Genomic DNA, 25,493 nt, shown 5'->3' on the forward strand with positions numbered 1-25,493 from the left:
AGATTTGAGGTTTCATTAGCGTGCATTTACTAACCATTTTTTTCTGTATCCTGCAGACAGACAACAGTGTCAGGTAAAAGTCCTTTTTCTGATAAAGCTGACCAATGATCTACTGACAGAGGATAGTTATCCACTACCCATCCTCCTTTTTCTGGAGCACCAGGAAACCTGTCTTTATTCTTCTTAGTGAGCTGTTATAAAAAGTTGGAGTCAGTAATATAAAAAGACTAATACAGTCTGTGAGCTGTTTACAAAGACTGCACAGTACAAAGTGATTTTCTAAACTTTATGATTCCTTCCCTATTTCATGTTAATAAAAGATAAGACATTTATAACTTTACACGCCTTAATGAAATAAAAACATTTTAAACAAAGAGAGATTAACACATCAGTATTTTTTTAAGGTTGCCTACGAAGAATTTAGGTTTCAGTTTCAAGATTTACGATCTAGTGAACAAATTTAGAACAATCCAAGATTCCTGGATTAACCTTTAAATACAATTCTTTCCACAAACCCTTGTATCTGGTGTTGAGCTCTATGATCAAACTGATGAAAAAGTAAAGCATCAACACTTTTTTAATGAAGAAATAATTAATAGCTCTCATTATGTGATATATTATTATTAGGTGACAACAAGATTCCCGAGTTCAAGCTAGACAAATTTAAATAATAAATTAGACACTTTTCAGAGTAAGTGGGAAGGTGATGAATGTATTGTGCAAGAACAGCCATACCAAGGTAGAACAAAGATTCATAGAGCTCGGCAACCTTTAAGAATGACTAAGAGTGTAAGAATAGGGCAAGTGTACAATGATACTTCCCTCAAATAATTCTCCCAGCTTTTAATAGCTTGAAGCTCAAAGACTTTATGAGACAGAAATGGTTTGCATATTTATAGAATCCCTCAATAGATTTGTCCTTCATGATCTTATTTGGTCTCTCCTCAATTCTATGTAAACTTTTAAATTATGTGACATACACCAGACTGATCTTTCAAACTGAAAAATTAACAATATGTATTGATAATATACAAACTGTTACAGAGAGTTCTTAGAAAGAAAGTGCTTTGTGATGCAGTACTTGTAGTTTTACCTCTACAATAGCGCTTTCTAATACTTCAGCATATATTTCAGGTGATAGTATAATTTCAGATTCTGACACATTTATTACAGCTTCTTCTGCCACTGTTTGAACTTCTGGATGGTCAGAAGTTATTTCTGGTATTCTTAACAATGATTCTTTTGCTGCAGCTGCAAAAAACGAAAATAAAAATGTTATTATACACCATACTTTTAATATAGATTTCTTTTAAGTACTTCACAAATTTCTTAAGTATTATAAATATCCTTTACTCAGGAATAACTTCTTGGTCACTAAATGCAGTCACCTCTTAGTAGAATGTAGCAGTCATTTTAAGGTCAAGCAATGTTACAAAATAATTTTGAGAAAGAATCAAAGAATAGTCCCACTAAATGAAGTCCAGGAGGGTACTTCATAAAGATGTTATTAGATTTTTTTGTCTTTGCTGTCTCATTTCAAAAACACCCTTTAAATTGTACAGTATTTTTTATCACTAAATGAAGTATTGTTTCAATATTGTCTCACCTGCAGCACCTGAGAGTTTCTCTCGGGAGTCTAAATCAAAAGGTTGACCAGACTAATTTAAAAATTAATACAAAACCTAGTTCAGGATAGTATATCACCTACAATCAAGAAGCCTACATTCCTTAAAATGCCTAAGTCATTCATATTGGATTCATATTTGATTATTAATTGCTGACACAATGTACTGTAACTATTCAAAAATTTTTTGAGGGAACATTCAGAGTTAGTTCACTATTTACATACTAATTTGATAAAATGATAGCATAATTCAGTGAAGAACTGATTATAGCAACTGCAATATTTATTATGTGACAAGTATAATTTGGAAAAAATGTCATATTTACTTTCTGTAATTAGACCAAGATTTTTTACTGATTTTGTTGATACTTTTTTACATGCACAATTTTACACATTATCAGGTTTTTTCACCAAGTAAGTTACAATCGCCCTAGGAAAGGGACAATATCTTATTAAGTGTTACATACAGCAAAAAATCAGATTTTACAGTTATCCTGGCTAAAGATATTATATTCTGCATCTCTCCAGCTTGAGAGATGGTATTTCCTCAGGGGTGTCTCTAATAGCTGTTGCTGGTATAGAATGTCATAACATTGAAGAAAAAATATAACTGAAGCAATAAAAGGTTTTTTCAAAAAGACAAAGAAATACATCTAGGCAAGTCTGCAGTCTTTTTGCAGAGAATTCTCTGCAAAATTACAAATAAATAGAGCAATAGATTCTTACTAGATTTCTTGAAATAGATTTCAAGACTAACAGTGAAACTGATAAGCACTATAAGTTCACATATTGCTATAATTTATTCTATTGCTATCATTTATTCTATATTGCTATCATTTATTCTATAATTGGTAATTCTTGAGTAATATATTATGTTTTTGATTTGTTAAAACTGAGGTAGTGCTCAAGTATAATTACAGAACTGCATTTCAATGACATTTCTACTCTACACAGTACTAGTTACTATTATGGATAAGGTGTTATGCATTATTTGGAAAGATAAATCTAAATTCACCAGCTGAGCCTCTAGTATCTACAGCATTCTGATGGTACTCTGTGGCAAAGTTAGAAAAAAGAATTACTTTTGAGAGGTATATTGAATTAAACATAATAATTTTCTGTCAATATACTGTATTTTACTTATTTCTACAAAGAATTCAGAGTTGCTGGGGAGTAAGAAGGTCAGGAGAGGTCTTCATTTTGTTATTTAACACTGCTTCTACGTTCTCAATTTTTAGCATGCCAACAATCTTTACATTAGAAAATAGTAGCCCATTAAAATTTGCAACCCTTTTCACACCTTTGGGAGCTATTGTTTCTGTCTGGCCACACCTGGAAATACATCCCCATATGAATGACAAAAGCTCACACTTTCAAGTTTTCTTAATGTCTATGAAAGCTGTAAGTAAAGTATTTTTTTAGGGATAACTGCATATTGGAGACTGCAAGACACTGCCTAAGACATCTGTGCATGCATACTATTCACAGAAATAACAGCTAGCAAACATTCCTCTAATGATTCATGTCAACCTGAAAATCATGTTTTAGTATGCATACTTTTAGCTACTACAGTGGTAAATTATTTGCTTATACTATGCAAAATTACTGTAATTTAAGAGAAGAGAAATTGATATTAAATATGTCAAAACAATGAAACATTCTAATTGAAAAATAAATCATAGAAAAATAGGAATACGACTGTTTGGTACAAACAAAACACTGATTATCACACGTACTTGAAGGCAATGAACATTAAGGCCATCAACAGAGCCCTTCCAATTACGTCAGCAGAAGCTGGACTGTTGATGCATCCTATGCATTTTTTGCATGAAACAAAATGGACTCAACAGGCATTCTTCATGTCATATTTACTTGTATTTTATTCCATATCTTCTTGTACTTCGAATAGGATAGTGATTTTCTTCAAGCTAAACTCCACTCGTTTACTGTGCTCTCATATGCAGTAACTAGAACACTAGTTAAGAATATAATTTTTTAAAATTGTAAGTAATACCCCACCTCAAACTTCAGTTTTTAAAACACCCATTACTTGTTCTGTTTAATTAAAACTTAGCATACTTTTAAGTTCCTCACATTCAAGTGGCAAAAGGTCCTATTCCTGAACTGGGATCCTCTCTTCACTCACGTCTTTTGTTTGTGTGTGAACTAACACCTTTTCTCCTTACCTGTTAAGAACTGTTGAAACAATGTTATGCTATAAAAAGATATATAAATGAAAATACCAAACTTTTCATCAAAATACATGCCCAGTTCCTATAAAAGTCAGGGGGAGTTTTTTCCCCTGTACAGAGGCATAGTATTAATGGGTTAACTAACCTAGATATCTTTCAATGATAAAATTCACCATTTCATTTTATGTTTCTCAAAATGACAATATCAGTAACAAGGAAAAAAGTTTAAAATAGTCCTACAAGTGCAAGTGAGGAAAAGAGGATTATCGTCCCACTTTTTAATTTGTAAGGCACGCTGAAAGCATGGAATGACATGCTTAGAATAGCTAAGGCTTACTTTTTACCTTTTTGGGTGATGTCAGATTTTACAACAGTAATCTGCTCTTCCAAGTTTATGCCTTCTCTGGATTTAGTGGTTTCTTCAGAGTCATCTGCTTCTTTGTCACTACTAAGTTCTTGGAAATCTGCTATAGTTATGAAATCATATTAAATTCATAGAAAATTAGATCAGTAAAAAACCTTTTTTTATACAAATACTTCACCACAAAGTCCACCTGACTAAAACAGCTACATCTCAGCTTTCTCTTCATCCACAGTATCCCACACTATACAGTCCCCCAACACACCTCCTGGGCGCTATTCCATCCCTTGCCACTAGTACCCGTCAACCTGTGAGAAGAAAAATGGCTCTAGCAGTATCAGTATTTATATGCTCCTTTTTCCCTGTAAGAAGAAAGAGAACAGAAATATGACAAAAGCCAGAAAAGAGTTTAAAAAAATCCCAGAAGTCCTGAACACTTTTTGAACTCAGCAGATTTCATACCCCCATACACTTTTCCCTCTCACTTTCTAAATTTTGGGTAGAATGCATAGTGGTAGTCAGTGAGTTTTATACTGAATACAGTGCAGTTCTGCTCGAGTTGCATGTCATGTGAGTGCATTAACAGAGTGGCACCTTCTGGGGGCATCTACATGACCTTTTTAGTTTGAACCAGGAGAGCATTTTTAAAGTGAATCTCCTGATCATTCCCACTTACCATGTTTTGGCACACATGGCAAAGCAGTCTTGGAGCATGCAAACTGGATTCCTTCCAGAGGAAAACAAACCACAATATGCTGCATGAGCACACTTACTATACTGAAATCACTAATAGGTGTTCAGCCCATGGGATCAGATTACAGCTGCTCTGAAAGTCCCCCATGTGTGACGTGGATGTCAAGTCCTTAGCACCAACTGCTTCAATTTCTTATTAATCCTAACATGATTACACATATCTGTCCTCAAAAGCATCTAATTTCAAAAGAAATAGCTAAAAAATTCCCCACATTCCTGTGAAACAGAAATTCCAAATTTTGTTTAAAAATATTGAAAGAACATTTTATTTTCACCTTTTCAAAATACTTCCTGAATTCATTAAGCTCCAAAAATTAGGCAGCTGAAAAAGTCTAAACATGACCAGAGCTGGAGAATCTTGTGAAGCTGCACTCTTAAGACTTGGAGAGTGGAAAATCTGTTCTTCATATGTTCTCAAAAGCCTACCAGAAAAACTGCTTTCTTGAAGAAAATTTCAATTTTTCAGAAATTAGACTTTCCAGAAATTCATTCAAGTGGAAAATTTCCATCTATTACCAGGCAGAACCAACTTATGGAGCAGCTAATCCTGGACGCCATTTCCAAGCACATGAAGGACATGAAGGTGATCAGGAGTAGTCAGCATGGATTCACCAAAGGGCAAATCATGCTTAACCAATCTGATAGCCTTCTATGATGGCATGACTGGCTGGGTAGATGAGGGCAGAGCAGTGGATGTTGTCTACCTTGGCTTCAGCAAGGCTTTTGACATTGTCTCCCATCACATCCTCATAGGCAAGCTCAGGAAATATGGGCTAGATGAGCGGACAGTGAGGCGGATTGAGAACTGGCCGGATGGCCGAGCTCAGAGGGTTGTGATCAGCGGTGCAAAGTCTAGTTGGAGGCCTGCAGCTAGTGGTGTCCCCCAAGGGTCAATACTGGGTCCACTATTGTTTAACTTATTCATCAGCGACCTGGAGGAAGGGACAGAGTTGCACCCTCAGCAAGTTTGCTGATGATACAAAACCAGGAGGCATGGCTGATACACTAGAGGGCTGTTCCACCATTCAGAGGGACCTCAATGACTGGAGAGATGGGGAGGGGGGAACCTCATCAAGTTCAGCAAAGGCAAGTGCAGGGTCCTGCACCTAGGGAGGAATAACTCCACGCACCAGTACAGGCTAGAGGTTGACCTGCTGGAAAGCAGCTCTGCAGAAAAGGACCTGGGAGTCCTGGTAGACAAGTTACGCATGGGCCAGCAATATGCCCTTGTGGCCAAGAAGGCCAATGGCATCCTGGGCTGCGTGAGGAAGAGTGTTGCCAGCAGGTCGAGGGAGGTGATCCTGCCCCTCTACTCAGCCCTGGGGAGACCGCACCTGGAGTGCTGGGTCCAGTTCTGGCCTCCCCAATACAAGTGAGACATGGAGCTACTGCAGCGAGTTCAGCGAAGAGCTACAAAGATGATGAGGGGCTGAGAGAGCTGGGCCTATTCAGCCTGGAGAAGAAAAGATTGAGGGGGGATCTTTTCAATGTGTCTAAACATCTGAAGGGAGAGTGTAAAGACAATGGGGCCAGACTCTTCTCGGTGGTGCCCAGTGACAGGACGAGAGGCAACGCGCACAAAGTGAAACGCAGAAAGGTCCCTCTGAACATAAGGAAACACTTCTTTCCTGTGAGGGTAGCAGAGCACTGGAACAGACTGCCTAGAGAGGTTGTGGAGTCTCCATCCTTGGAGATGTTCAAAACTCATCTGCACACAATCCTGTGCAACGTGCTCTAGAGGACCCTACTTGAGCAGCGGGGGTGGACTTGATGATCTCCAGAGGTCCTTTCCAACCTCAACTATTCTGTGATTTGTGATTCTAAATTATTATCACTTTCAAAGGAAGCTCATCAAGCTGTCTCACATGCTTGTGACTCTCCACTCCAGGATATTTATACCTAAAAATATCAAAAGCATTGAGCTCTATTCAGCTATTGCCTTCACTTCATGATCTTTTAGTTCATGTTTAACACACAATATCCGTAACAGCTTCTGTGGTATTTTAAAGCAATCTAAAACATTTACAAGTAACAGTAATTGCTTCAGTTAAATAACCTAAAAGCAAATAAGATACTAAGATATAAGATACTTCAAAGACCATGGAACACCTTATTCACCTGGTTCTTTCAACGCTTTTTCTAATTCCAACCTAGTTTTCACTGCTTTTGTGGTCGTTTCTATTGTATCCTTTCGCATTTGCTCAACTTCTTTTTTTCTTGATTCTTCCATATGGGATTGAATGAGTTTGGCCATGTCAAGAACCTAACGAAGTTATTTGAAAAAATAAAGATGTTCTAGAAGAGACATACAGCACCAGATTCAACAGCTGTACAGTAAAAAGAGTTGGGAAAAGCTCCACAAATTTTAGAAAAATTTACATACAATTCAAGCACAGTTGGTTGTGTACAAAGTAATTTCCAATTTGCAATGCAATTTAATTATCTTAGATACAAAAGATACTCATAATATTTTTATGCTAACACAAATAACTTTGACACATAAGTGTTTGTCTATACTGCATGCAGAGGGGAAATGAGAAAATATTTTTGAAAGTTTGTTGCTTTTCTGTAAGTGAATTTCAGTGAATTACTATATTTCTTCTGTAATCCGAATGTTTACAATGTGCATGTTAATGAGACACTGTGAATATGAGTGTATCTAGCTAACTGGTTCTCCAGCCTCAGCCGATCCCCTTGTTACATAAGACATTTATATACTCACCTTCCCATTATATTTGTTTGCAATCAGGTTACAAATGGTTGTTCTTCCAGACAACGGGGGGCCAAATACTAGTACTTTACAAGGAGGAAGTGGCATTGGTGGCAACAGGTAAGGCCGTGGATTCAACATAAATGCTTTCAGTGCCTCTGAGGATGACAGTACGTACATTTTACCTAGAAAACTTAAAACAAAACAAAACAAAAAAGCCAACAAATATAGACAGTTTTCTTATGAAACGGAAATAAGAATAAAAAGTATCAAATTCCACTAACCTGACAGCCAAGTCTGGGATCCCCATTACAATATCACCCTGCTTTAGAGCCACAGGACATGCTTGTCCCCACCTGCTTCTACGCCATCGGTATCTGTGCGCTATTAGTTTGCAGGATGAGAGAACACGGAAAAGTTCATCCTGTTTATTAAAACAGCAATAACAGTATGTATAATTTTTGTCTAGATTACACATGCCAAGTTCTATGTAACTTAGCCTTTTTTGAAATATTCTGCTGGAAAACAAGCAAATCTAAAAGAAAAACAAATTATGCTTTTTAGTATCTTTTTTAAAACTATACCTTTTTTCAGAACTGCAAGACAACCTTAAGGAGAAACTATTTAGCTTTTAAATTTTATTCAATAAAAATAGTACTTAAAATAGGTCTTCTAAGCTTCATTAATTATTTTCAGAAGTTTAAAAACATGAAGAGATACAACTCTATCAATTATTGAAGAGAGAAAATGGCCAAGATTATGTCTTCTAAAGGGGATGAAGAAAGGATAAAGATCTAGGTGGGGGAATGGAAAGGCCAAAATATCTCTTTTAGATATCAGAAGTGTCAAGTGATAGGAGTATGTTTAATAGATGTTTCAAAGAAGTTGAATAGTGAGTAAATCATAGAGATTATAGTTATGTTAAATTATTCATAATAGTAGAGAAAACTGCTGGCCGTGAAGAACTGAAGAAGGAGATTTAGAAACTAAGAAGCTGGGCATTAAAGTAGCCATTTTACATAGAAAATGATGAGCTCTGAGTTGACTTTCACTGCTCAGGAACAGATCTTGGAGTTAAAATACACGGTTCCATGAAAACATCCGGTCAATGCCCAATGGTAGGGAAAGAAACAGGTTGAATGCTAGGAATGTTTAGCAAAGAGAGAATAAAACATAAAGTTTCCTTTTTTTATCTGTAAATCCATGCCCTCATCTTTACTGCTGTGGCCATTCTGGTATCCTCATCTCAAGAGGTATGCAGCAGAATTAGGAAAGTTTCAGAGAAAGGTAACATGACTGATCATACTGACCAATATGACCACAGAAAAAGGTCTTCATATAAGAAAAAAAGATTAAGTAGACCAGAACTCTTCAGTCCAAAAAAGAGACAGCTACACAAGAATAGGATAGAAGTCTGAAATCATGGGTGGCATTAGAAGACAAATACAGAGAACAAAACTGTTCACTGCCTCTCGTAGATCAACAGCTAGAAGACAGTGAATTAGAAGGTGGCGGGTTCAACATAAAGGGAGGTAATTCTATGTATAGTGTATGATTAAGCCACAGAACTCCTTGACCTTTCGGTGGATACTGTGGATACTTAATTTTACATCAGCTCAAGAGAGAACTTGACAAATTCATGGATCAAATTAATAGATACATTGACAGTTACTGAACACACAAGCTAAATAACAAATACAGACATAATCGGGCATAGAAAATCCTTCACCTGTGAATTTGTTGGGGACTGTGAAAAAAGAAAATTTATTTTCTTTTTGTTCTGAAAGCATAACCACAATCAGCGGGGTCTCCTCAGTTATAGTACCATTTATATATTTGAAGTTTTAGTGAAGAAATGAGAAAAGTAACTGCAGGTGGTTATAGGTGAAGACACAGGTGCACGGACTTTTGTTTTTCTATTTTACTTGGACGGGGCACAAATTATTATTGACATGATTCTGGCAAAATATAACACTAATTTGTCTTATTGCTAATAAATTACAGAAAACGAAATGTATGTGTTTTCAGCTATGCAGGATGTTGTTAAATTTGTATTAGCATGATATATTTCTCGTTCAGGAAAAAGGTTAAGATTGTGAGATAACACTCAGCTGCAGAGATTATTATCCTTTAGCTAAAGTCTCTTTATTTCCCTGGAAGGAATTCATTCTCATTCCACTGTTAAAACAGACATTTTGTTCATAATTTGTCATAACAACATTACTTTTTAAAAATTAAAGATAACTTTTTTCACACTGTTTTACTTAGGTTTCAGTTTCAGGGTTGTCTTAAATCCACATTTCTGGAAAATTAAGATTAAAAAATGCCGTTATTACATAATAAAACAAATTGCTTGCTATGAAACAAATATAAGCTCAGAGCAGAAAATAAAAAATATTTCTATAATTATTACATTTTAGAAAAAAAAAAATCACACTTACGTTTTCCAGTCCCTCTAATTTTTCTTCTTGCTGACTTTGAAGTCTAGTTATAGGAGCTCCATTTTGGACACCCATAGACTGAAGTCGGGCTACCACTGACTGAAGAGAAAATAACTCTTGACTAAGTACCAATCAAAATTGCTTTTGTGATCTGAAAGGACCCCAAAGGTTTTTTTTTTAAATTTTAATATATTATTTATATAACGACCACATATACACTAAGGCCCAATTTTTAGCTTGTGGTCATGTTTGTTATTCAGCTGAGCTCCTACAAGCTATTTGGTAGATAAAGACGATGCAAAATGCTGAATCACAGCCTTCATACCTCTTCCTTATGCTGAGAATCCCAAGCCCTCCAAAGGGATAGACTGTGAAGGATTCTTTCACACTAAGCAGTGGAAGTATTCAGATGAGCTCCACTTTGTGGCAATAGGGTTGGAAAAGGATCTTTAGGAGATCAGATTATTATGCAGACTTGCAATAATACAACTTTGGGTTATTTAGTTTAAAAAATACTTAAACCAGAAGTCTGCCAATGAGAATTAGATGATACTATATTTAACTGAAATATTTCTTGAAATAAATCTTCCTTGAATGCAAGTATTCTCAAAACAAAAAAGCAAATTTTGCCATAACTGGGCTAGTCTCATAACACTCTGCAAAAACAGAGTTTTTTCTGTATGTATAGGATTTCTCTTGATAATAAAGATAAGTGTAAAATGAAATACTTGCAGAATTGTAACACGTTCAATTCCTTTCCAGCGAAGGAGGGGAAAGTTGAAGGGCAGCTCACTTCCTACATCATCAAAGACAATCTCTTGTTTCTCCTTTTTCAACCCCATACTTTACATCCTAATTTAAAATAACTCTTATTTCTGAGATAGAGTGAGACTATTTATCTTCAAAATTTATCATTGTCATTTTTAATACATAGAATGATTTGCTATGTCATGAGCGAAAAATCTATAGATACAAAGACTCGGCAGAACTTCTGTGAAATGGAAAAAAACAAAAAAAATCTTCTATTTCACTGTAAAACAATATTGAAGATCATGAAAATTCCTTCATTATTTAAGGCACCAGCACACTAAGTCAATTTTGTAAATATATCGTACTGAGAATGTTTTAATTTTGAAGGTTAATAATGATATTTAACACTAATACAGGATATATTGTATATGCACAACAGGATATGTAATGCACAACAAATACACAGATACAATATGAATTGTTTATAGCCGGCCTGCAAATATTCTTGTATAACATATATGGATACGTGGGCTGAGTGGTGAATTTTATAATTATGTTTTAACATAATAACAAAAGCAGGCATTTCAAAGGTGAAGTTTTGTAATCATAACTTAATGAGTTTTATATTAAACTTAGAATGTAGCCAACACTAGAATAAAAAATATTTACAGAATTGATTTTTTTTTTCCAGTGGAAGTTATTTAAGCTAGTGCATAGTTGACTTACTGCAAAGAGGTCATTTGGTTGCTTATTTCCATCCAGTTCAATGAGGTATTGAGAGTCCTGCTCAGCCATCAAGTCCTGTTTAAGAATGAAGACATGCTTATCAAGTCAGTATATATCAGTCAACCAGATAATGACATTCAAGCTCATTCTGTTCCTATAAATATCAAAGTCCTGTGGACTCCAAGCTTTCCTGTGGACAACCGAGTTTCACTACACTGATGACTTATAAAAGAAACTTACCAAGAAACTTCTATTTTAATAGTGATCAATATAAATCACTAGGGAGAATTACAAAATTATAGTTACAATGGGTTCAGAAATCAGATTAGAGAACCCAGGTCAAACCCAAAATAGCTACAAATAATCTAGATAAAGTAAAATTTCATGCATGAATTCAACTTCTAATTATCTAATTACTGTCAATTCTCTAGTGGGAAATGGTGACAATGTTAATTAATAGATATATTGGAAATACCAGCCACGAGACCAACGTTTTAATTTTGGTCCCAACTCTGAAGTTCTGAAAACCTTGAGCAATATATTTGATTTTTCTTATTTTCAATTTTCCTATCAGTAAATAAGACATTATAGACTAAAACGGACCTCCCATGTCAGTTGTCATTGTCTCTGTGAGGGGAGCAAGAACATCCCCTCCATTCCTGAGAGATATTTGTCTAAATCCAGCTCTGAAAAAGGCTAGTGAAGGTGACTCTGCAGCCTTCCTAGGTAACCTATTCATTACCCTTATGGCCAGAGTGCATTTCCTAGCATCTAGTCTAACTCTCCTATGCTATAAATGAAACAAATTATTTTTCCTATTTCTGGTAAATAATAATTGATCACTTCTTTCTAATACTCTTCTACCCAGAAGGTAATAATTAGTGTTTCTCTTACATACAACGGTCTTATCAGTAATAATTAGTGTTTCTCTTACATACAATGGTCTTATTAGTACATTCATAATATTTCTTTTTTGCAATAGTGCTATATTTATTGACTCAGTTTACAATTAACTAGATTTCCAGGTTACCTGCACTACTGAGGAGTAGCCAGTTATTTCACATTTTAGCTGTTAATTCAGTTTCCTCCCTAACTGTAATATTTCACACTTATTTCTACTCGATTTTATCCTAAAAATCAAAGTCTGTCTTCCTAGTGGAGTGTAAAGTTTACATTTTATAAGCCTTTTTAAAATTTAATCATCTAAACCTCTAATGGGGCCGATGACAGATCGCTATATTCATTCAGTATTTTAGTGAACCACTAACTCCGCCCAAGTAAGACTTTTCAGCCAGTAGTTTTCAATCTAAACAACTTTTCTCTGGCTTACTTAAGAACAATGCATGGAAGATTCTATAATGATTCACGATATCATATATTCTGTTTTCCCCTTCATAGAAGTGGCAGGTTTGTTCCTCCAGCAAAGAACAGCATTATACCAGTTTTACCCAATTTTATCTATAGCTTTATCTAATTCATAGGGAAATTGAGAGATATAGATAAACAATAATTGTAAAGTGCACAGCAAACACAAGGCTTTTCCAGTAGCTTGTACCAGGAGGAGAAAAACCAAATAAATTATCGCTTTGTACTCTCTTTCTTTTAGTAAATTTATATAGTTAATACAACTTTCCTGAACACAATAGGGAAAGGAAGAAACTATGTCACTGCTCATAATTTCAAGCATGCTTTTTCATCATGCTTCTTCTCAAAATAAGTCAACCATTTTTCTCTTTCTCTCTGTTTCTACCAGGGCCAGGGTACTGCTCTCATTTCCTCTTTTGCCTTTGGTGCTTGACCCCCAACCAAGAATATCTTAATGCCTGTTTTAAATCACTTCAGGGGAAACCTCTTGGCTTCTATAACTCATCTTCTGATCGGATCTCCCTTAGACCACTGTTTGAAAATGCCTCCCCCACTATTTCAACTACTGCTAAACAAAGGTAAACACAGCTACTTTCTCATTTAGCTCGACTGAAGGGTGACCAGAATAATCTTTGATTGCTTGTTTGCCAAAGACATGTTTCCTGAAAGCACCAACACTGATCAAAACAACACTGAAACTAGTCAGCCATTCTGATTCCAAAATCCATGCTTTACTCCCTGTGATTTCAAAGGGTTATACCTCCCCTCTGTGAGTGTCTAAATATTCTTGTATCTGTGGTCTCCATAGCAAGTTATTATATTTATTATACAGTTAAATGGAGGCTTATGACATCTGTATTTAAAATGGTAACTGAAAAGCTAATCCAGTGAGGCATTTCTTCAAATAATTGTTACTTTCTGTGTTTTGTGACCACTTTTCTTGAAACTACAACATGTAAAACACTGGAAAACAAGTAAAATTGTAAAAAAAAAATTGTAAAATTCTCTGTTCTTTGGGCAGCTGAGTGTAGGCAACCAGTCCACGCTTGCCACTATAGGCAAGTTGTTCTGTCTTTCCTTGGAGATGTCTGGTGACATAGCATGTCAGCAGTCATCCCTCAACAATGGAGAAGGAAAGAAATGCAAAGCGCCCTAGACCATCCTATAAGCCCAGTGCAAGTGGTTATGAAAAAAACAGAGCATGGACAGAGAGCAAAAATTCAGGACCGAGGCCTACAGAGAAAAATAGAGAAGAATCAAGTAGAAAGCTGCAGAAATGAAACAGAAGATAAAGCATGCTAAAATGGACTCTGGTAATAGTCATGATGTGCTTCAAATACTTCAATTCCTAGATTTAGGAAAATTTACTAGTGTATTTCTATTTTAAAACTCAAAATGGATTACTTTTTCTTCACACCAGACTAGCAACAACACCCACAAATGATAATGTTATGCCATTGATTTCAATACAAATTTCAGAACCTGCAGGTATGTTGGACCATGACATGTGGACATCTCCCTAAAATAAATCTCAAACTCAAAAAAGCATAGATATTTTAAACAATCTTTGGTTATGCAGCATTATAGTATTTTGCTTTTTCTTACTTCTAAAGGATGGAGCATTATGTCCTTGTATATCCCAACTCTTTCCTCCGCTTTTTCACGAATATCTTCAGGTCTCTGAACTAACTGAGGCAAAATTCTTGACATTGCAAGTGGACTTTTTGCAATCTGAAGAAGGAAAATTTAAATATTTCAAGATATGGAAATAAAAGAATGTACTAAACTAAATTTTGTCTGTTCTCAAAAGTAGATAGATAAAGTAGCTTTCCAGCCAAAAAACTGCAATGAGTATTAGCCCGCTGATTGCTGAAAGTGATCCTAGTCCTGATAAAGTGCACTTGCCAGGAATTGAGAGGAATGTGACTGAAACTTGCACTGATAAGTCTTTGGCCAGCTTTATAAACCAGTGTAACTCAACCTGAATGCAAAGTTAAAACCTTCATTAAAAACCCTATAATCTATTTGTAGTAGTCTAACACCAAAACAAGCTAACATCCCACAAATATCAGCAAAACATTACAATAAATGAAATTAAGAATTCTTATATTTGTTCAGCCCAAAGGTCCCTACAGCTTAGTATCCTGTCCCCAAACTTGACTAATGACAGATGCTTACAGAAGAACAGAGGAACAAGATAATACAGAGTCACAATTTTCCTGATACACTCTTTCAACTTACCGTAACAGCTGAATGTCTTCTAAGTTAGAGTATGATTCCAGGCTAAACTATACAATAAGCACCACCTGCTGCCATTTAAAAACACTGTTCAAACATTACCCCAAATCTCTTGAAGTGGAACAGAAAATGAATTAAGATTAGAGTTGAGCAAAATTAATTCATAACATAGCATGGTGATATTTTAGAATATCAGAATTTGTTCTGTTTTGTCTAGAGCACATTCTAGTAATTTGCACTCTTCAGAAATTAGCAGTAGTTACCACTTCTTCTTCCTGCTCTTCCTCTTCTTCCTCATTCTCCTCTTCACGCTGATCTTTCATTTTCTTGTGCTTTTCAATCACATTAGGATCCCACTGGTTCCTCTGATATATCTGTCCTGAATCAGGGCGCTGTCTTTGTCCAGATACTCTTTGGCATAAGTCATAGTCTGAACACTAGCAAGAAATGATTAAAAGGAAATCACATGTTTATTATAATGCTATAATAATATTAATTTCTTCCTTAAACTGCAAAATATGGAGGTCTATTTGACAAATATTTGGATTCATGACTTCTCGAATAACTTTCTAGATAAATACAAAACTTTCAGCAGCAGCAAAGTTACTCAGTGCAAAAATGAAATATTAAAGAAAGACTTAATCACTTGCATAGTTTTTTCCCCATCAGCATTTTATATTCCATATCAGGAGTATAGCCATTACTTGAGCATATTTTGCCATGCTAGTTATATGCACGTATAGCTGATAGATAAAAGTCGTTTGCAGATAGGTTTGTGATTGCTCTTGCAATCCATTCCAAAGTGGTTTAGTCTTGAGCAAGCTATTCATTTTACTAGGTGCCTTGGACCTCTCAGATCTGTACTATCACCCAATAGCATAGTACCACTGACTCAGAAGTTGAAGGGGTTCAGCAGTTTGGAGGTCTTTCTATAGAAAAACATGCAGACACAAGTTCAGTTTAACATTAAACATAGATAAATTTGAATATGGTCTTAACATGGATATTTTAAAATTCCATTATGGAATTTGAGGGGAAGGCACAGCAAACGACGAAAATCATTCTCCCCTTCTCAATCCCTAACACCTACCCTCCAGACATAACGTGAGAAACCTAAGATAAAATGAGAACATTGTAGTTGTTAAATTCAGACTGTGACAGAAGGGGAAAACCGTTTTCTACAGAGAAAAACAGAGCTTTTGAGATCACATTGCTAGCAACGGGCATGTTATACTCACTACCTGAGGTATGCCTTAAAGTATTACTATACTTCGGGATGTTTCTGCATTTCTCCTGTAAGAATGAGTCATAGAGCTGACATTACTTCTATATGACACAGCACATTTTGAAATAGGTAATGAGAAATTTGATTAGGTATTTTTTTCCAAAGGTGTATCTTTTATCATTTTTCTTGGAGAGACAGATTTCCCTAAATCAATCTGTTAATACTGGTATTATTTCATCACTCCCAGAACTATCTAGAGTGTCATTTCTTCCTTTCTTGTTGATCTAATAAAAATAATTATGGTCCTGACATATCTACAAAGACATCTTTAACCCACTGAAATCAAAGACAAAATCTTTTTTTTGACCTTGGGGCAAGGATTTCTAATAAGCATTCAACCTCAGCCATCTTCCAGGAGGAGAAGATGATCTAACCGCATGAAACTTTTCTTTCCAGTACAGATAATATCACTCTTCCATTTGTATGGCTGTGCATGAAACTTTGCAAAATGTATTCTCAAGAATTGAGATGTCTCATTATCTGGTATTAAAATAAAGATCAGTTTTCTGTATGTGAAAAATTTCAAAACAACCTAGAAAGCAGTAGAAAAATGTGTTTTTCTGATGTTTTAACATCTTTCCATGTGCACAGAAAAGCAATTGTTTGAAATAGGCATTTACACCTTTGCATTGTACATGTTTAAATGAGTCTTAAATGTATGGAATGTACAGAACATCATTGTCACTAAAACAAATACTTCAGTCTAGCAAAGTGATAGTACTCAGCCCATCCACTAAGGCATCTGACAAATCACATACATGTGACAACTAGAATCAAAATCTTAATGAGAATGGAGCGCAACTCCAGAGTCTCATTATGAAATTTAGAGTTGACTTGGCAGTCCGTTCTGCATGTTCAGAGCCAGAGAGGGAAAGAATCTACTTGCTAATAAATGAAACATGGCTACAACAAAGGCCTGAACACTGGTTCATGATTATACATACTATTACCTTGTCTGCATGCAGTCTGGTAAATTTTTGGTCTGGTTGAGCTAATATTCTCCCTAGTGAATAGCTGGGCATAGTTTGGAGGGTAGCACAGGCCTAAGGCCTTTCCTAGTGGGCCATTTGGATGTGGCCACTCTATTTTGACTAACAAGAGTTTAGCCGCGTTGTGCAAAACCAACTGGCCTCAGGTCCAAAGAGTGGCCCTTGCCTTGTTTTATTTACTAATATAGACGCAGCCAGGAAGTCTAATATATTTTCTCATTCTTTTAAAATACACTGAGCAAGTCCTCTTAAACCTACACAAACAATAATGTATGTGTCTATCACAGTCAATTTTGGAAAGTATCTGATTGGTGCCTCACATTATTGCTCATGATGAAAGTGAGATTGGTAAACCTGATGAACAAATAATGACCCTGCAAGAAATAGTTTTACACTTAGTGAGTAAAATACAAAACAATTTATTTTCTAACTCACATATGTGATTTTTGTTTTTCCTGAAATTGTATAAATAGAAATGAATGGCAGCTTTACATGAATTCAAAATGGCATGGTGATCATGTTATTCAAAATTTTATTTTCATGAAAACCTGTCCCTTCTAATCGGTTTTAGAAATTCAGTCTAAGAGAGGTCCAGAGATTCTAACTCCTACTGAAGTTATAGGAAATGCTCACTACTTTACATGATTGGTGCTCATAACAGAATAAACTAGTGTAACTCCATTCCACTCTAAAAAAGAAAAAAATTACTATTCCTCAATAAATACTACAGTCAAATGTACAGAGGAAAATATTGCCTTTTGACTTATGCAGCACATGAGTCTACTAATAATTAGGAAAATGACTAGCAAGTTATTAAAGGTGACATTACCTTAATATTAATCAGGAAATCTGGTTTTAATTTTAGATTTTTTATTTTCTCTATTTGCTGTGAAACTGTCATGTATTCCTCTGAGAGAGAAGGAAATCCACTGAGAACATAACCTGCCAAATACAATTTGTTAAATATATCTTTTAGAAGGTTATGCCAAACATACTAACCATCTATATTCATCTTTAAGTAATACATCTACGTAGTGGTACAATTTTAAACCACTTACTTCTTACACAACACACACAATATGAAAAAAATTGTACATCCATACCTACTCCAGATGAAATACAAACATAAAGGTGCTTTGTTTTCAGCTTAGTATAGAACTCTCAAAGTCTGATAACTCAGTTAAGAAACACATAAATTTAAGAACTATGAGGACGTTAAAGTTCATATTCAGACCACTTGCTTCATGTGCCTACCTGGGGCATTACAGCGACTAAAAGTAATAAGCTTTTAATGACTATTTTTGCCACTATAAAGGCATTGTGAAAGGCATTGCAAAAAAGCAGCCATACTGTGATACAAAACATTTAAACTAGGAGTCTAAGTTTTTTATATAGCATTTAAAGACCTTCACTTCTGTGGGCCATAAAAAGAGCCTGAACTCTTCCACTGGACATGCAATGTTCCTGCATGTTAAGCCCTCTCAAAAGGCGACAGTAAGCACAGAGCATGCATAATGAGGCACCTAACTTGGCAAGCACCCACTTACTCAGGATTCACAATCCTCAGTCGTCTTGGCAGACAAATACCAGCTATACATGACATGTGGTAATAACATCTTATTCCTAGTATTAGAGTGATTAGAGCGCTCATCCCCAAGGATATTTGAACCCTGGCTTCAAGTTCCTAGATGAATGCTGCAATGACCAATAACTGCATGCAGTAAGAATGACTGTATAGCAAGGAGGCTACTCAGGTTGAATTTTTTGGTCTAATAATGAGAATAAACCCTTAGAGAAATCGTGCCTGCTCCAAATGCTTATAATTTTATGTGGTAACACTTGGATGCAAGCCTCTGCAGCATAAACACATAAGCAGCCTTTGCAATAGATATTAGAACTGAAGACTCCTCCCTCTGTGGGGAGCCACTATCCAGAGAAGACGCAAAAATTGTGAAACCGCATAACCAAGAGAGACCATAATGTTTAGTCATTCCTCTATGGAATGAAAATCCTGATTCTAAATTGTTGACACATTTTTAGAATTTTAACTGATAGTGAAGCGTGGGGAGCCTGCACGGCCTCCGCTTGGCTGCATGGCCTCCGCTTGGCAACACGGCCTGGATAACAACAGCTGATATGAGAAGACTGTGAGCGTGAACAGTGTGTGGGAACAGATTACCCCAAACTGTCTATTCTGAGAGGGTTTTTGCCCCCAAACTGATAATGCTGTGGGGAAATGAACAATGATAAATTTGGCTTAAGACAACCATCAACAAGATCAAACAGTAAGCAGGAGATTACCAAGGGACTTTTGAGAAAAGGTGTTGTCTTAAAAAGCAATATTAAAGAAGCATGAAAATTTGTAACTGGAGAGACCTCACAGTGAGAAGACGGTAACAGAGCAGCAGCCAAATCAGGTTTTACATTGTCAGCATTGCAATTTCTGTCTAGGCCTGACACAGCAGCCTCCCTGCCCAATGCCATGAGTAACCAGCACTTCAAATACTGGACTGACAGAATAGGGTTTAACCAGTAGTAACCTCCACCCGGAGTGTGTGTTTGTACGGGAACTCATGGGGGGCTTTCTCACCACTGTGGATTAGCGGATTGTAAGAAGTGGCACAGATAATCAAAGCTGGAGCGCCCACACCTCCAACGGACGGTGTGTTTAAATAGGGAAAGATGCACTCCCAGAAGACGGACTGTGTGCTTGCAACTTGCTCAGTCTTTGAGGGTGGGGTAGGGTGTGCATAACCACGGGAGAGTTTGATTGTGTATAATTAGAACTCTTTGAGTTTAGGTTTAGAAATTTGTAGGTGTTTATTAATATTTGGCAAGTGCCTAGTATTCTGGTTTATCTGTTGTGTTGCTGATGCTGATCTTGTATGTATGGTTCACTGATTGCCAGTGAATGACTTGTCCTTAATGAATCAATAAACAACTTTGATCCTGATTTATTTAAACCATGCTATTTGAGCAGTTTTCCTCTGTGGCAGCGATATAGAATTTTCCTTCACAAATACTATCTAGAGTAACATGATACGACCATCTATTTTGTTGTTCTATTTAAAGTTTATTTTTAGCAACTATATCAGCTACAAAGAGTTTATTATTCTGCAATTTCTTACCTACAACATCTTAAAATACAGATATGCTTGTTATTTTCCAGTCCTTCAGTACCTATGTTATTTTAGAATGAAACACTGCTTAACTTGACAAGCGGCTCGGCACCTTCCTACTTGACCTCCTCAAGACCTCATAGAAACAAATTATTTAGGTTTATTGACCTATAATTTTTAAATGTTATTGTTTGTTCTAGCACTTCTAAATACCTCTGACACATCAGCCTCCAACACACCATGCATTTAATTCCTATGTCAAAAGAAAATAATTGAACTGAAAAACTCCTTAATGTGTGTACTGTTTAGAAATACGTATTTTAAAATGTCAAAAACAAAAGTCAAAAAGTTAAAAGTCAAAAACTCAGCCTCTCATATAACTGTATGTAAAATCTTGAACGAACAAATAATTACTAATGGGCGGAGTAGTTTCTACTGAAAGTCTACATATGCCATCTATGGATTATGTTAAATTACAGTTGCTAAACAGAAAGAGACAAAAGAGACAACAACTAGAAAATACTTGACTAAAATTGGTTTTGGAGATGAGTTCACGTTGGTAGGAAACATTCTGAGGATGTAGGTTATTCTATTCCTTGCCACTTTTGGGTATCTATAATATGGAAAATGGCTTGGCTGCAAGAACCAAAATTATATGAACTTGATAGTCACCTTTACAGTCTCTGTGGTCCTCTGTAACATGTACATCTCAGGCATTCACCACCTGACAAACTCAGAGAATGGAACTCAGACGGCACAATCATCTCTTCTGACTTTCATTAACGTCCCGATCACACGGAGTAAGAGATTTGCATTTCTGCTGCTACGTGTTCCCTCAAATTTTTGCTTCCCTCATCAACTCTTTTCTTACTTCTTCCTCATTTCTGTCTTTCACCTACTATTTTTGAAGTCTAGTTTTACCAGGTAAGGCTGCATCTTTTGCAAAACTGTTGTGAGTCTGTCACCAGAGGAGGAACAAAACCCATCATAATCAAATATTCATACAAGTTTGCCAGCTCTCAAAGTAGAGACTTGACATCATCTGGTACTATGCTAGTCTCTGTCCAACAATGGAAATTTCAAGTAAAAGTCAGCACTAGAAAAAGAAACTATATTTTCTTCTACCTTCTTTCTATTTAATCATATATCTATTTTATCTTCAGGAAAGCAGTTTCAGATGCTAGCAAGAACTGTAGCACTAATCTCAACAGGCTCAACTAACATCACCTTTTCTCAAAAAGAGGAGTTACTGCCATCACCAAAATCATTCTCATCTAACTTAATCTCAGTGACTAAATGGAAAAGGGAATAAATGAAGTTGCTAATAAAAAAATAATACTTTGCATTTTAAATAATCTATCATCTTCCTTCTTTTCCAATATCTTAAATGTTTAAAATATTTTTGCCAGTAACTTTTTGTCATAGGAGTATCCAAGGCCAAATTTCTGTATTTGAAATCCCAAACCATTTCTAACCAGTTAACACTGGCAAGTGAGAGTCAGAGAAAACCTTTAAGTTTTGGGCAAATTCATTCTTTCAAAATTAACACAACATTAGATCGGCTTGACACTTTTTGACCTCCTCTACTGACAAATTAATCCCTAAATACACTCTCAGTTTACAGATATTCCACAGCCTGAGGAACATAAGGAAAGGCGTTACAGTCCAATAGAAAATAAATTATATTAGAGCAGTAATGGATGCAGAGAGCAACAAAATTAAATTTTAATGAGCATATCCTCAGAAGTCTAGGCTCTAAATGTACTTACCAAAATGAGCAACTTCTGGTGATTCAATCTTTTTCAGAATCATTTTTGTAACCAGTTCTTCAGAAATACTTTGACCTCTAAACAGCAATTCTTGACACTAAAGTGAAATGCAAAGCACAGTCTTTTATATTGTATGTTTGTCAAGAATGTGACAAAACTTTCTAGAAGATTAGACTTTTACCTTAAGCCCATATTCTGTTTCTTCATGAATATTTTCTTGAATTACTTCCAAAGCTGAAGAGGCATATCAAACAGAATGAAATTAAAACAATTCATAAAAATATTTTATAGAGATGTACATGTACACACATGCACATAAATATATAGACATACGAGTGGGTATACGTGTTCCAAGAAAATTTTGTGATGAAATAGCACAGAGCAGCAACTCTTTCTGAACGAACAGCCGTAAGATTTACGGCCATTATTATGTTTTGTCCATCCACAATTTGGTGCCTTCTGGAAATGTCCAGGTAGATATTCTCCCAAAAAAATAGCCCTATATATAGTACAGGTAGATTCACAACAGCAGCCTTGTAGGATTATGTTAATTAGCAATTCACATCATATTAGCATTAATGCTGTGAAATATGGAGATGAATATTTGAGCTCAAACACTTCCCAAAATTTAAAAGGAAGCATTGGGAAGACAAATGTTGAGACACAAACAAAATCTGCCTTATCAAAAGCTCTTTAAAACCCTTACACTTTTTATAATCTAAATTATCTAAAATTAAATTAAGACTAAATTTGACACCCCTTAAATTCAAAGGTCCACCTTCCACCTCTGTGTATGACAGTGACGTCATATCAGAATGATCCTGCAAGTCTTTCACATGTATATGCCATTGAAATAAGCAGATACTCACAAAAGTTTTCAAGACCCTTAAGGCTACATCTATATTACTAAATAAAAGAGGCCACGAAAAGGACCCAAAGCCAGGAGGTATGGAGTGGCTCATGCCTAAAAAGCTAAAATCTTCCCAAAACACAGGGGCTGTGTCCAAAATGCTTACTTGTAATGATGGCTGGCACATACACTATCCTCCATACTCTGAATGGGTGTTTGGGAGGGTATTATTTGTCATGGGCCAACACTGAGCTAGAGAATGTACTAACTAGCAGTACAGACAACTGACAGATAGTGCGATGCATGTTCCCTGGCCCTGTTTTTTTTTTTTTTTTACAAGTATAGGCATATTCATTGGATAAACGTATACAAATTGCTTTGTAAAATCAAAAAAAATGTATACCCCTTTCCTATTTAATAATTCTCTAACTTGTCTTTTTTTAAGAGATAAATAACACATTCAGCACAGGAAACATCGATTCATTGGAGTGAGTCCAGTGGAGGGCACCAAGATGATTAGAAGAATACTAGGACAGGCTGAGAGAACTGGCTTTGTTCCACCTGGCGAAGACAGCCTCAGGGCATATCTTATTGCTATCTGCAACTACTTAATGGGAAGTACAAAGAAGATAGAACCATTCTCTTCATAGAATTACAGTGATAGTACAACAGGCAATAGATACAAGTTGGAACATGAGAAATTCCAGTTAGATTACTAGGAAGCAATTTTTTCATTATGAGGGTGGTCAAATACTGGAACGTGTTGCCCAGGGAGGTGGTGGAGTCTCCATCCTTGAAGACAGTCTAGACTCGATTGGACACAACCCTGAACAACTTGTTCTAGCTGGCTCTGCTTTGAGTGGACGGTTGGAATTGATGAACCCCGGTCCCTTCCAACCTTAATGTTCCATAATTCTGTATGTTGACTTTCTTTCTTTCTTTCTTCTTTTTCTACTATGGAAAATGAAAAAACTTAACCTATGAGCAAAAGCTGAAGGAGTACCTGTGTGCATGTGTGTGGGTAGTTAAGCCAGACATAAGAAGATTGAAAGAAATACTGTGTGCAAAAGAAGAAAAGAATAAGCCTCTGAATCTACCAGACAAAAGGCTGTGAGTAATGGATATAAAATTGCAATAAGTAACGTTTATGTTAGTCATTAAGGAAAATTTTCAAATGGCAAAGGCTCTTTATCACTGAGATAGACTGCCCAAGATTTTTAAAAACAGATTAGATACACTTTGTCAGGTGAGGTTTTAATACATTTGTACAATGTGGATTGGCTTAAGTACGTTCTTGACGTCCCTTCCAATTTTGTTTCAATTTAGCTATTAATTTTTTGTTAGACAATCCCATGAATTAAATATTCTATACTTACATAAGTCAAAAAGTCCTTTACTAAAACTGAGCTTCACCATATTTTAATTCAAAGTTTTACAAATAAAGTACTTCATTTGACAGATAAGTCTATATATTCACAAAAATATGAAGCTTTACACTATCCACTAGCAGGTTCTTACAAGAACAATAAAAAAAATGCTAAAATGGCATATTTAATAGAAAAAATATAATTAAAATTGATACATAAAGGGTCAGTTCATAATAAGAACAGTTTTATACATACATACCATCAAATACAATTTATAATTTGTTGTCCCTAAACAAAGAGGTGTTCAACAAACTTCTTGATAGTTAAGGTTACTGTATGAGGTTACTGTATGTCTTTTGTTCTTTTATTGAAAATTAAAAGATTATCCTAGCTTTCAAACTGAGAGGATACATCTAGGGGAAAGGTTTTCTTTTTTTTTTTTTCCCAATAAAACTTAAGCGAATGAATCAAGATTTATGAACTACAGTGCTATGGAAACAGAGGTATTATTTGCTTAACAAACCAAAATATTTTTGGTCACTGCTGACCAGATACTTTATTTTCTTAATAGGAACCCTTTTCCTTGCTGATATAGACCTCAAAATGAAAAACATAACTAGAAACACGTTCAGAGGGAATGAGATAAGCTTGTCAGCAAAAGGCTTTATTCTGCGGATCTTCAAAAACCTTTGATGAGAGGGATTGTTGAAATGGTGCCGGAGAGCTTAGAAAATGAAATGACATCTTGCATTCTGGTGAATGCATGGTAGGAGAACTTAAAACTTCATCTCCTAAAATAAGGCATTGAACATTTTTGGTTTAGAAATTTGAATGTGCCAGCTCCCATTCCTTCCATTATTACTAGCACTGCTACAAAAGCTAAGCTTCTGAGTTCTAGAGTATGTCCCCATTGTGTTAGGCACTGCACAAACACAGAAAGGAAAGATCCTGCTA

General features: G+C 35.7%; 1 protein-coding gene across 1 annotated transcript in view; it reads right to left on the minus strand.

The window, feature by feature from the left end:
- Positions 1–25,493, minus strand: part of AK9 (adenylate kinase 9) — a 79,323-nt gene that overhangs the window by 49,849 nt on the left and 3,981 nt on the right. The window contains exons 4-16 of the mRNA XM_009676947.2: positions 22,504–22,556; positions 22,323–22,419; positions 18,264–18,376; positions 15,424–15,597; positions 14,528–14,653; positions 11,558–11,632; positions 10,082–10,180; positions 7,925–8,064; positions 7,653–7,833; positions 7,049–7,193; positions 4,161–4,283; positions 1,094–1,251; positions 35–191 (exon numbers count right to left, since the gene is read on the minus strand). Of these exons, the coding sequence (XP_009675242.2) occupies positions 35–191; positions 1,094–1,251; positions 4,161–4,283; positions 7,049–7,193; positions 7,653–7,833; positions 7,925–8,064; positions 10,082–10,180; positions 11,558–11,632; positions 14,528–14,653; positions 15,424–15,597; positions 18,264–18,376; positions 22,323–22,419; positions 22,504–22,556 (1,641 nt within the window). The remainder of the gene's footprint in view (positions 1–34; positions 192–1,093; positions 1,252–4,160; positions 4,284–7,048; positions 7,194–7,652; positions 7,834–7,924; positions 8,065–10,081; positions 10,181–11,557; positions 11,633–14,527; positions 14,654–15,423; positions 15,598–18,263; positions 18,377–22,322; positions 22,420–22,503; positions 22,557–25,493) is intronic.

This window comes from Struthio camelus, chromosome 3, assembly GCF_040807025.1.
Source record: "Struthio camelus isolate bStrCam1 chromosome 3, bStrCam1.hap1, whole genome shotgun sequence".
In the NCBI taxonomy this organism is placed as follows: domain Eukaryota; kingdom Metazoa; phylum Chordata; class Aves; order Struthioniformes; family Struthionidae; genus Struthio; species Struthio camelus.